The sequence below is a fragment of the Hylobates moloch genome, unplaced genomic scaffold (assembly GCF_009828535.3).
Source record: "Hylobates moloch isolate HMO894 unplaced genomic scaffold, HMol_V3 SCAFFOLD_10, whole genome shotgun sequence".
In the NCBI taxonomy this organism is placed as follows: domain Eukaryota; kingdom Metazoa; phylum Chordata; class Mammalia; order Primates; family Hylobatidae; genus Hylobates; species Hylobates moloch.
This window is the reverse complement of record NW_026652285.1, coordinates 85841415-85854696: the sequence shown is the minus strand read 5'-3', so window position 1 is coordinate 85854696 and position 13282 is coordinate 85841415. Positions and strand designations below refer to the sequence as shown.

General features: G+C 39.3%; 1 protein-coding gene across 1 annotated transcript; it reads left to right on the top strand.

Moving 5' to 3' along the window:
* Nucleotides 1–442: 442 nt before the first annotated feature.
* Nucleotides 443–865, top strand: LOC116474334 (uncharacterized protein C14orf119 homolog). The gene is given in 1 exon segment (XM_032162737.1): nucleotides 443–865. A coding segment is annotated over 1 exon segment (423 nt).
* Nucleotides 866–13282: the final 12417 nt, after the last annotated feature.

The following is a 13282-nucleotide window of genomic DNA, read 5'->3' as shown; positions in this document are numbered from 1 at the left end:
TTCTTTGGTTTTTATCTTCTTCTTTTCCAGGATCTCATCCAGAATTCCCACATTACTTTTATTTACCATGTCTCCTTAGGTTCCTCTGGGCTTTGATGATTTCTAAAACTTTCCTTTTTTTTTTTTTTTTTTCTTTTTTTTGGCCTTGACAGTGTTGAAAAGTACTAGTCGGGTATTTTATAGAATGTCCCTCAATTGGGATTTATATAATTTTCCTCCTCACAGTTAGAATAAGGCTTGGGGGAGGAAAATCACAGAGTCAAAGTGACATTTTCATCACATCACATTAAGGGTACATACTATTAACATGACTGATATGGTTTGGATCAGTGTCCCCACCCAAATCTCATATCAAATTGTAATCCCTGGAAGCTGCAGCAGTAGTTGGAATCTAAGGACTCTTGTGACAATCTCCAGGTACCTTCTGAGAGAAAAGGGGAGGATGCTACTGGAGTCATCTTCCTTTTTTACGCCACTATCTTTCCCTTCTCTTTTACCCTCAGTACCAGATATTAGTTCTTCCCCTTCTCCAATGTCTTACATCACCTCCCACGAGATGAAGTGTATTCTTCACTGATTTGCCAATTAGTCAGGTCCCCAGTGTGAACATTTCCTTAAGGACCTGGTAGCTAAGGCAGTGCCAGGAAAATTACAGCCACTGCCGAATAGTCTGGTGCAGCTTAGTGTGTCCGGGGCAAATGGATCACCTTGTATCTTTGAGTGCCAGCTATGTCTTTGGGATCAGTGGTCTCAAGGCTGGGCTGAGCAGGAGTGCAATGCATTTGTCAGGCAGCTGGAGTTCCGTGAGCCAGACTTCATGGCAAAGTTTGACCAAGCAGTGGCTGCTACAGCTGGTAAGGACTGATAGGTATTCAGACCAAAGAAGATAACCGCAGCTGATGGAGTCAAGGCCATGACTCTACAATGAGAACTCAATTCAAACGTGTCACCTAAAGGTCTGGAACTGGTATTCCAACCAGCACACTGAACTCACTGACCAGTACAGGCATGATTATTTCAACATTAATAGCATGTCAACTAGGCTCCTACTGTAAATGTTATCATTCTAAGCAATCCAGATCATTGGTCCATCTTCTAGTTTGCTTCTTTCCAGGAGATGTCAAATCCTCAAGAATTTGATAGCTTCTTCTGCGACTACAACCAAAAGGAATCTACACATTATAATTTAAACCCACTGCTAGCTCAGTGTGGAAAGTAGAACCCTTTTTCCCCAGAAATAGGACAATAAAAGTTCATATTTTTACAGTAAAAAAAAAAAAGTTAATCCCTAATGTTGGAGGTAGGGCCTGGTGGGAGGTGATTGGATCGTGGGGGTGGTTTCTCATGAATGATCTGGCACCATCCCCCTAGTGCTGTTCCCATGATAGAGTTCATTCTCACGGGATCTGTCAAAAAGTGTGTAGCACCTTCTCCCTCTCCCTCTTGCTCTGGCCATGTAAGATGTGCCTACTTCCCCTTCCGCCATGATTGTAAGTTTCCTTAGGCCTCCCCTGATGTGGAAGCCACTATTCTTCCAGTACAGCCTACAGAATCGTGAGTGAACCAAATCTCTTTTCTCTATAAATTACCCAGTCTCAGATATTTCTTCATAGCAATGCAAGAACAGACTAATACAATGACTTATCACTATTGACGTTGACTTGATCACCTAGCTGAGGTGGTGTTTTTCAGGTTTCTCCACTACAAAGTTACTCATTTCCCCTTTCCCTTTGCCTGCTGTACTCTTTAGAAGGCAGTCACTATGCATAGCCCACATTCCCAGAGTGGGGAGTTACGTTTCACCTTCTTGAGAAAGGAATAGCTACATAAATTATTTAGAGTTCTGCATGGGAGATTTTTCAATCCTTCCATTTATTTGCTTATTCATTCACTTGTATCAGAATGGATTCATAAATTTTTATTTTATACTTTAGGTTATAATACAATATTACTTTTTTTTAGCTCAGATTATCCAGCTTTGGTCACTGGAGGCTCCTGTGTCCCTTTGACATACCCTATTATTGGGGGGCATTGCTTTGTTGTTTTTATTTTTGTTTTTCAGTATTTATAAGATGCTCCAGGACACAGCGGGAAGGTGTCATCTGTGAGCCAGAAAATGGGCCCTGACCAGACATTGAATCTGCCCTGATCTTGGCCTTCCCAGCCTCCAGAACTGTGAGAAATAAATTTCTATTGTTTTCAAGCTACCTAGCTTATGGTATTTTGTTATAGCAGCGAGAAGGGACTAAGACAACCCCCTTGGACAGCTGGTACAAAAACTGAGAATATTTAGTCTCTCTAGCTTAGTTTCCTTATCTATAAAATGGGGATAGACTTGTAAGTATTAAATGAAGTACTATGTACTTAGCTTGGGACCTGACTCTAGTACATGCGCTCAACAAAACTTTTAGAAACTGTCATTATTTATTTACCATACATTTGGGTAAAACAGGTGTTAATAATTTGGCCATTTGATACATCCTTGATTGCTTTACTAATAATGGTTTTGGATAACATTTCTGGATGGTAAAATAATGTTGAAGAATATTTAACATTACCTGACATGATTTTTTAATCAAGTACAGTGTCAACTTGAAAAAATTAAAGTATATTTGTGAAGATGGGTTCAATTCTACAGTCGTTGAAGCTTAAGTGAGAGGGCTGTTATCAAAGCCCCTGCAAAATATGAGGCCTTCACTAGTTATCACATCATTCACTGATATTTGCCTGGAAATATTTTCTACTCAATTTTTTTCAGTGTGTTGGGGAGGCCAAAAGAAAAAAAAAAAAAAAAAGACAACTTTTGCTAAAAATAGAATAGGTTGATTCATCCTCATTTTAGACAAATACGTAATGAAACAGGAAGTAACTTTGAAAGCCCTCTTAACTACACTGATGTACATGTGTTTTAACTATGGTGGGGGAGGATGCTAGATCTGAGAAGAGAAACATGGGGGATATTAGGTCCGAAAAGGATAGTAGAAAGAGGCATCCCAGCAGCAGACTTTGGCTCTCTTCTCCCAAGCTCTGATGCTTGAGCAAGGGGGAGAGAGAAGAGAGAATCACATCTGCCCACTGCAGTCCCACCAACCACAGGTCTCGCCTGCTGTGAGAGGGGAAAAGCGCTGACTCAAGTGGGCTTGGACCAGGACTGGACTTCCAACACCCACAAGCGGGACTTTCTGAGATGTAAGACACCTGCTACTGGGGGTCATCATAAGGGAGAAAAGAAAGTCCTTCGCATCTGTAGCCCCACAGAACCACACTGCTCCATGAACCAGTTATACAGCAGAAGGGCAGGATGCTGGACAGCAAAAATGAATGAAAACTGAGAAATGTGGTTCACAGATATTTAACATCTAAAAGTATTTAGCAGTTTTCAAGGCTGGCCACTCTCAGACAACCACTGCAAGACAAACCGAATTATCCACTGCCCAAGGCAAGTCTGAGAATGTGGTGAAAGTTGATGGTGGGAAGGGAGATGGTGCAATGAAAATGATAGCATTTACAAGGAAAATCGAGGCTCTTAGCAGCAGTCAGCTCTCTGCACTGAAGTCACTGAAGCTGAGCATTTCCCTGAGACAGAAGAGAATGACCAGAGCTCAGTGAGGGAGCTGACTGACCTCCCAGCAGGATGGGGCCCTCGTGGAAATTTTTTTCCACAATCATCCTGAGAATGCTACAGCACAGCACCTCTTTAGTGACTTTCTGAGCCTCTCCTCTTGCAAATCACAAATGAGGCTCATAAAACAATAACTTGGAAAATAAATCCTGAATGCACATATTCAAGTAAGTCTGAATTCTTAGTGTGTGTGTGTGTGTGTGTGTGTGTGTGTGTGTGTTTTGAGATAAGATCTCTGTCAGCCAGGCTGGAGTGCAGTGGTACGATCATAGCTCACTGCAGCTTTGAACTCTTGGACTCTCGTGATCCTCCCTCCTCAGACTCCCAAGCAGCATGTGACTACAGGCACCCACCAGCACACCTGGCTAAAGGATTTTTAAAATATTATGACTCTAAGACAGAGAAGGCAAATGGCCTGGCTGCCAACCTGATGGGATGTCATTGCTCTTCGCTTTTACCTCCTTCCTTGTCACTGGTAAACTCAGTGCTATAAAGTGTGCAGTTTACATGCCTGGGCTGCAGAGTCACACAAGCTTGATTTTGAGTCCTATTTGCAACTTTCTAGCCACGTGACCTTGGGCAATTTATTTAATCTGACTAAATAAATACTTGGCAAACTCTTGGCATGATACCTGTTATAAAGGAAGGGCTCAGTGTCAGCTGTTGTTTTTATCAAGAGCAGCTCCCCATGATCTGAGTAGCCAGATAGGAAATCTTCTGTTGATTTTTGTTTTTCCCCACTTGGGAATCATTTCAAGCTCTTTTACCTTAACAACAGAGTATTATGGAGTAGGATACAGATCACATTAATTTTTAGCCTGAAGTGCAAGACTTCAAAGACATTTTCTGCTTTGGAATAAGCATGGTGGGCATTACTTCCCACTTCCAGGTAAAGGGTGGGGAGTGCATCCGTGTAGGTCAAGTTCTTGCTCATTTTCCTCTACCATTAGGGAGAATTGTAAAGGCAAATTTGCAGAGCACAGATAGAATCCTTACCATGTGGAAGAAGAGGCACAGAAAGGTTAAGATCATCCAGCAAGCAGTCAAGCCAGGATTATGTGTCCTACTTTGCAATTTTCTAGCCATGCGACCTTGGGCAATTTACTTAATCTTACTAAATAAAAAATATATATTTGGCAAATTCTTGGCATGATACCTGTTATAAAGGAAGTGTTCAGTGTCAGCTATTGTTCCCAAACAATAGGATTGCAAATACTTTCAGCCTGTCCCCAAACACAGTGCCTTCCCCTCCATATTGTGTGTGGATCCTCTGCCCGCCCCGACAGGACCAGCTCCAAAATCTGCAGGGTCAAAGGTGATTCGTTGGTTAACATATGCTTTCCTTTGCAAGTTGGAGATTTTAAACCACAGCCCCCTCCCTCTCTTGAACATTCGTTTCTTTCCTGCAAATAAGCAAAACATACTGTTTTCCTTGAAATTCTGCATGTTCAGCGGGATATTTTTGGGCACTGAGGTGGATTGTAATGCAAATGCCCTTGATTTTCTTGGGACTCTCTTTCTCCTGTGAATTTCAGTGAGCGATAGGCTCCCTTGAAATAAATGCGCTTTTGATAGATGAAAATTCTCTTTTCCCATGTGAAATGTGCTTGGTGGCAGATACTTCCATTTGGCAGAATTTGTTTAATAACTCAGCATCGTGTGGGCTTAGCTGGGCAGAACCTGAAAGATGAAGCGAGAATCTGGGGCTGGGACCCAGAGAGGGCCCAGGTTGGGTCAGGGTAGGGACCAAGATACAGAGAGCTAACAACTGGGGTCTCCACATCAACCAAGAACCAGGAACTGGAGTGACTGGTAGGTGATTAAGAGGTGCAAAGAACACAAATGTGGAGTGAAGGTAAGCAAGGGTGGGAGGGGTGGGGACAGATGGACACAACTCAGGAGTGAGAACAGTATCAGAGCAGCTGCGGTTTATTCTGTCCTTTGTGTTAGAGCAGCTGCATTTAGAGCCGTGCTTTTAGCTCATTATATGGAAGAATTCTCTTCTTATCAGAGCAATCTAGCAAGATAGGCAATCCAGAGAGATGAGCTTCCTGTCACCAGAGGTGTACAACTTCCAGCAGAGATTCTACGCTAAGAGGGTGGTGGGACTGGATCACAGGTGAGGTCCCTTCTGCACTCAGATGCTGTGATTTGTGTCACTCCTTAGGGGAACCTCCTGTCATGGCTCCCCATTGACTTCCAGGTCACAGCCTGACTCCTGGCACGGCCTCCGGGGCCTTCTCTGACCTGGCCCCAGCCTCCTCTCTGGTCATTCCACCACACTGCCAATTGGCTGGGTTCCATCTTGATGCCCCTGGAATCATCTCAGTGTGTTCTGTTCCCTCTAGCATCTGGGCCCTTCTTTAGCCCTTTACCTGTTACACTTATCTCTTCTTTGTCCTTCATCTGGTTAACTCTTGCTCATCCTTCCTTCCTCCTGGAAGCCCTCTTTCCTGAGCCCTGAGAATGGCCTAGTTTCTCCTCTGGGCTTCCACTGCCCCTGGTCCTTCCCATTCACAAAACTTGATGCACTGCTCTGGAATTCTGACTGCACTGGGAGCAACCAGAGGCAGGGAGATGTCTGTCTTGTTTATTTTTCAATCCCCAGTGCCCAGTGCCCTACCTGGCAGCTAATAAATGCCCAATACAGTCCTGTTGCTTTTGAAGTGGTTGAATATCTGCAGCCACTGGACCACAGCTGCCCTGTCCCCTGAGCCCTTCTGGTCAGTCCCTTAGGCTGCCGGCTGAGCACAGAGATTGGGTTTCGTGGCTAACTTTAAAACACTGGGGCCTGACATTAATTAATTTTTAAAATCAGATTTTCCCCATACTCATTGAGTACGGAGATTTTTTAGAAGGTTAATTGAGGCAAAAATGAGAGAGAACATCTGTCTTTTATCCCCAGAGAGAGGATGGCAACCTCCATGAAGAGGCAATGTCACTAATGAATGAACCACTTAGCTTGGAGGGACCAGGATTCTAATTCTGGATCCTCTGTTAACCTGCTGTGTGACCTTGGGCTAACTGCCTATCTTCTCTGGGCATCATTCATTTGGCAAATATTTTTGCAGTCCTACATGTTTCTAGCACTTTGACATGGCTGAACACAGACAAGATTGAACACAGACATGATTTCTGTCCTCACAGAATTTACAGTTTAATGGAGAGACAGACAATACATCAGCAAACAGCCAAATATCTAAGTATCTCAATACAAATTGTGACAAGAGCTACAAAGGAACTGAACAATGTATAGTAACAACAAATAATGGAGGTTAGTGTGGAAGAAAATAATGAAGTGGTAATATTAAAGTCTGAAGGTTACAAAAAAAGTCAGTGATAGAGTGCTCCAGGCAGATAAATAATAGCTGTGCAATGGTCCTGGGGCATAAATCATTCAGAAATTGGAAGAAGGCCAATGTGCCTGCAGAATAATTGGTGAGGGGAAAATCTCATGTGTGAAACAGGGATGATAAGGTATGCCTGCATTAGCTCCCTCCCAGTGTCTTAACAAGCAGCAAGTGGTGGATCAGATTTTGCGTAATACAAGCACATAATTGTTGCTCAGTAAATAGTTAAATGAATGATACAGTGATTCTTTTGAGGGAATAAAAACATTTGCATTGGTAATTATTATCCAATTAAGACCAATTATTACCTTCATTAATACATTTCAAAGGCTCAGGTTTGGCCTTCAGGATTACTAAGGATAACAGCAACCACTTAGATTCAAATTTGTCCATACGTCCTCCTGAAAATCTTACAGAACAAAAAAGCAGAGCAAATAAAATTACTCTTGGCCCATGCCTATAGCATAGCTAGGAGTCAGAAAACATTAGAAGCTTCCATTTACATTTAAGTGGGAAAACAAACATCTGAAGCCAGTGAGGTTGGTTGTGAATGCACAGCACAGCAGAAGGTCAGGCAAAGACTGCGGCAAGGTCCTAGAGTGGTAGAATTCAGATGACACTAACCAAATCTCATCCCAAGAAAGAGAGGTATTTCTCCAGCCTGAGTAAAAGAGCACCACAAAGAACAGATCTGAGACCTGGGAGATTAAATATTTCCTATGGGGAGTCGAAAATAAGATTGCTATGGAGAGGTTCTCCTATTACAGGTAGGAGACAGCCTTGAGACTGTGCTGCTTCCAGGAAGAGGGAAGATTCTTAGAAAGGGGGGGATTCCTTGAGGGCTTGAAAAGAAAGAAAAACATGACCCCTCCCCACAAAATCCCTCAAACGAGGGAGTATCAAAGAATCAGAAAAAGTCACATTAAAAGCCCTATTTCTTAAAGAATTGTTATTTTCTGTAGCAACAAAAGAAAGAGATTCTGAACTTAGAACCAAGTAAGCCACTCAAACCCCTTCCTCCTATCTCTATGCTTATCTGTTAGGAAAGTCCAACTGAAATAAATAATAATAAACATTAAAATAACCCAACATCCACCCAAAGTTACTTTAAAAAGAAAATGGAAAATGAGAATCAAAACATTATAGCAGATGAAAACATACACAAACATAGACATGACACAGGAAAACTATAACACAACACTCCAATAGGGGCGAAAATACTTAAAAAATGAAATTTAGATATTAAAGATTGACACTTTTTGACAAGTTCAAAACTCAAAAAATAAATAGTGTAAACAACAGGAAGGCATGAAATAGGAGCTGGCTGGACTCAAGAAATGGAAAAAAACATAAAAGTATATGAAAAATAAAGATTAAATTATGGAATACCCCAAGGGAGAATAGCTACAACCAAGAAGATAGAAATGAAAAGAGCCAAGAAAACAAAGCCAAAAGAAAAGGTTATAAGGATTGGAAAGAACATGATAGCTATTGAAGACAGGCAACGAAGGTTAACATATGTATCATCAGAGTTCTTGAATTAAAAAAGAAAAACAATGGAACAGGACCCTTAATTAAAACTGTAATTCAAGAACTTTCCTGAAATAAAAGAAGACATGAATTTACACATTGAAAAGGCTGCTCAGAATGGTCAACTCCAAGTCATACCCTAGTGAAAATATTAGATATTCAAGTAGAAGAAAGTACTCTCTGAGCTTTCAAACACAAAGACCAAGGAATTAAAGAATCTTGGCACAACTTTTATCAATAGCAACTGTCTTAGTGAGTTTGTATTGTTATAACAGAATACCTAAGACTGAGTAATTTTATAAACAGAAATTTATTTCTCATGATCATGAAGGCTAAGAAGTCCAAGATTAAGGTGCTGATATCGGTGCCGGTAAGGGCTGCTCTCTGCTTTCAAGAAGGTGCCTTATTTCTGTGTCTTCACAGAGTGGCAGGTGGAAGGACAAGAAAGGGATGAATTCTGTGTCCTCACATGGCAGAAGAGAGTGAACCCATTCTGGAAAGCCCTTTTATAACAACTTTGATCCATTCATGAGGACCCTTCCTGCGACCTAAATACCTCCCAAGGGTCCCAGCTCCCAACATTGTTGCACTGGGGATTAAGTTTCTAGCACATAAATTTTGGGGCACACATTCAGACTGTAGCAGCAACATATAAAGCTAGTCATCAATAGAGTAACGTTTCCAAGAAACTCAAGTTAAAATAAGCCCGGAAGGAAGGAATTTTATGTCCATTGATCTTTCAATATCAAGACTAAGAAAAATACTTTAAATGTAAAAAATTTATAGAATATTGCATTCATGAGTCCCTTCTGAGAAATCTACAAGAACTTTTTCCAACCAGGAGATGATTGGAGAAATGTTGACAGAACAGGTTTTGATTATTGGATGTATTTAATCATAGATGTATAACTAAAATTTAGATTTCCACAAAGATGGAAGAATAGTATGTAAATATCATATTCTGAGAAAGTTGAAATCATATGACTAAAAAGGAGGAAGGGAGAGAAAAAGAGAAAAGTAAAATAAGCTAATTATTGCTATATAGGTGAGAATCAAAGAATATCATTTAAGGTCAAAAAAGCAAATAGTAGTTAATATAAGTAAGGAAAGGAGACTAATAGCATTAAGTAAAGCTGTTAGCTGAACATAACCACTAAAGCAAATATTCAAACCTTTCTAAACACCAAATGAAATAAAAACACAAAACAAAAAAATTTTAATGGCAAATGACAGAACTAAGACTAAAATCATATCAATAAATGTAAATAGGCTTAATTTACCTACTGGAATAAAAAGATTTTCAGAGTGGCTTATGAGACAAAACTCAACTCTATCCTGCTTTTCAAGATACATATCAGAAACTAAGTGAGTAGATAAGGCTAAAAATAAAGGATTGAACCAAAATATGAAAGGTGAAAAGAAATCTGATACCTTGACCTATCGCAGGGTAAAATTCAGGCCAGAAAAATTAAGTGAGACAAAGCAGAACACTTAATAATTTCAGGCTGAAATTCACAATGAAGATGTAACAATATGGATATCAACACAGCAAATAACATAGAGCAGCAGTCCCCAACCTTTTTGGCACCAGAGACCAGTTTTGTGGAAGACAATTCTTCCACAGATGGCAGTGGGAATGGGGATGGTTTCAGGATGAAATTGTTCCCCATTGGATCATCAGACATTAGATTCTCATAAGGAGTGTGCAACCTAGATCCCTCACATGCACAGTTCACAATACAGTTCAAGCTCCTATGAGAATCTAATGGTACTGCTGATCTGACAGGTGGTGGAGCTCAGGTGGTAATGCTCACTCACCCACCATTCACCCCTTGCTATGCGACTTGGTTCCTAACAGGCCACGGACCAGGGACTGGGGACCCCTCACACAGAGCAATCTTCAGAAAGCAGAAACTACAGGAAATGCAAACAGAAATGTATAGAAACCACTGATGACGAGAGATTTTAAATACCACTCTCACTCCAAAAAGGTGAAGTAGACAAAAGATAAAAATGGATAAAATTTCTAAACAACATAATCAGTAAGATAAATCTCATGTATATCTATCAAAATTTACACCCTCATAGTAGAGAATACATCTTTTATCCAAGTGCACATGAAACATTCATAAAAACTAACGATACATTGCATTACAGTGGAAACTTTTATAAGTTCTAGGAAAAACAATATAGACAGACTGAATAGACAGTTAACTTTGTCATGAAAAATAATCAGAAAGAACAAATACACAAAATAAGAAATGACAAGGAAGAAATAACAATTGAAACAGAAGAAATTAGTAAGATCACTTTGTACAATCAAGTGTATGTAAATTTTAAAGCCTAGATGGAATGATTTTCTAGGAAAAATATAATTTACCAGAATTGACACAAAGGGAGATAGCTTATATAGATCAATGTCCATAATAGAGAAAGTTATGGAATAACTAACCAACCATAAAACTACTGGTCCACATGGTTTAAGAGGGGAATTATACTATTCCTTCAAAAATCAGATAATCCCAATGCCATTGAAACTGTTCCAAATAACAGAAAAATAATGCAAATTTTGAATTTCATTTATATATGAATATTAATACCTTAACCCAATAAATATTGTGCAAAAAAGTTACAGACCAATCTCATTTATCAATAAATATACAAAAATTGTATAAAAAAATCCAATAGGACATTGAAAAAATACACACAGCCAAGTTTTATTACAACAATTCAAGGATGGTTCAATATTAGGAAATTAATGTAATTCTAAAAATTAACAATTCTAAGAAGAAAAATAATACGATTATCTTCATAAATACTCTTAAGATAATACAACTCAACATATCCCCAAAGTAATAAACAAATAATAAATTTAGGCCAATTGCAGTAAAAATACCAACACTTTTTTTCTGAAACTAGACAACTTGATTCTAAAGTTCATATGAAAACAAACAAGAACAGCCAGGAAGACATCAAGAATTTAGAGCAATAGCCAGAGGAGCCAGTTCTCTCAGATACTAAAATATATAAGAAAACCTCTAAAATTATAATGATATAGTATTAACACATAATTTAACAGATAAATCAATAGAACAGGATAAAAAGACCAGAAATAGACCCACTACACATGGAAATTTGATGTTACTAAAGGAAGAATCCCAAATCTTTGGAGAAATACGAACTTTAACACAAATGATATACAACAACTAGTCACTTGGGAAATCATAAAATTGGATCGTTACAACATACCTAGATGAATTTATGGATGGATAGAACAAAAAAAAAGATCCACGAGATCTTAGTGAATATTTTAAAAGAGAGAAAAACAGAGAGAAAAAGACAGAGACAGAGAAGAGGGAAACTCGGAGGCCAGCACCAAAGGGACTGTTACCCCAACTCCTTACTCTGAAACTTGGTAATGAAAGAATTAAGTCTTTACTTGGCCATTTTATGAGGATCTATAATCTATGCCAATTAGTTAATGAAAAATACAAGAGATGGGGGTAAAATGTTAAATGATGTGACAAGGAAACAAGCAGGAAACTCCAAAATGTAAAATATTCTACAAGACAGTAGTAGCCTAATATTTTCAAAAGTCAATAAAGGCCTAGGTGAGAGATGTTCAAGATTAAAGGAGACAGAGGAAATATAACAACCAAATGTAATATATGAACCTTAATTGGATCTTGGTTAGGGACAAACTATAAAAACATTTTGGGGACGATTGGGAAATTTTAATGAGGACTTGATATTAGATAATACAGAATTATTGTGAATGTTCTTAGATGCAAAATGGCATTTGGTTGTGTAAGAGAATGTTCTTATTTTTAGATGCATGAGTGTTTAAGAATTATATGTGCAACTTCTTTCAAGTACTACAGCGCCCCCCCCAAGAAAAGAGAGAGAGATGGTTATACAGCCCTAAATTGATAGAAGACAGATAGATATGTAGATAATGGATGGCTAGATGAATATATATAGATAGATAAAGCATATATAAACAAATGTTAACAACTGTTGAATCCAGGTGGTGAGCATACAGGTGTTTCAAACATACTTGAGCAGTTGGATATACAAATATTGCCTAAGACCCAGATTTCATAATTTTTGAGCTCTTCCTATGTACCAGGCCCATTACTCCATAGTTTTACAAAAGCAATTGTATTTTATTCTTATAACTGATCTGCTGGGTGGGCATTACTGTCTCCATTTAATGAATAGATGAATGAAGCTATCAATTCTTGACCAATGCCACGGAGTGTAATTCAAACGCAGATCTGTCTGATCCACAAGTCCAGACTCTATTAAACTGTAGCCATATCTACAAAGGAACTAGGCAAATCTAGTATGTCAGAAACTGAAACTTAACTCACAGAGAACCATACAGAAACATGTTAAATCAAAATCACTTCAAGTCTTTTCAGGCACTCCCAATAGAGGATATGGGGTGAGCACAGGGAGGAAGACTGTAAGGTGGAACACGGCCTGGAACAGCAGTTGTTCCTAGCTTCTGGGTTGTGTTGGGAGAATGATGGGAGGAACTGAGCTAGAAAAGATGGTTGGGCCAGGTCATGGCAGGCCTTGAGTGCTACGTGGAGAAGTCTGGGCTGGCTCTGACTGGCATAGGGAGCCATGGAAAGTCTGTACATGGGGGAGGACACAGGCAGACAGTGATGTGTTCACCACTTTCTTCCTTCTCAATAGGAGACCATTTTTAAACAAACGCAAACAAAGCCTACAGAAAGAATTGGAGCAAATTTTTGATGTGTTATTTATAAAC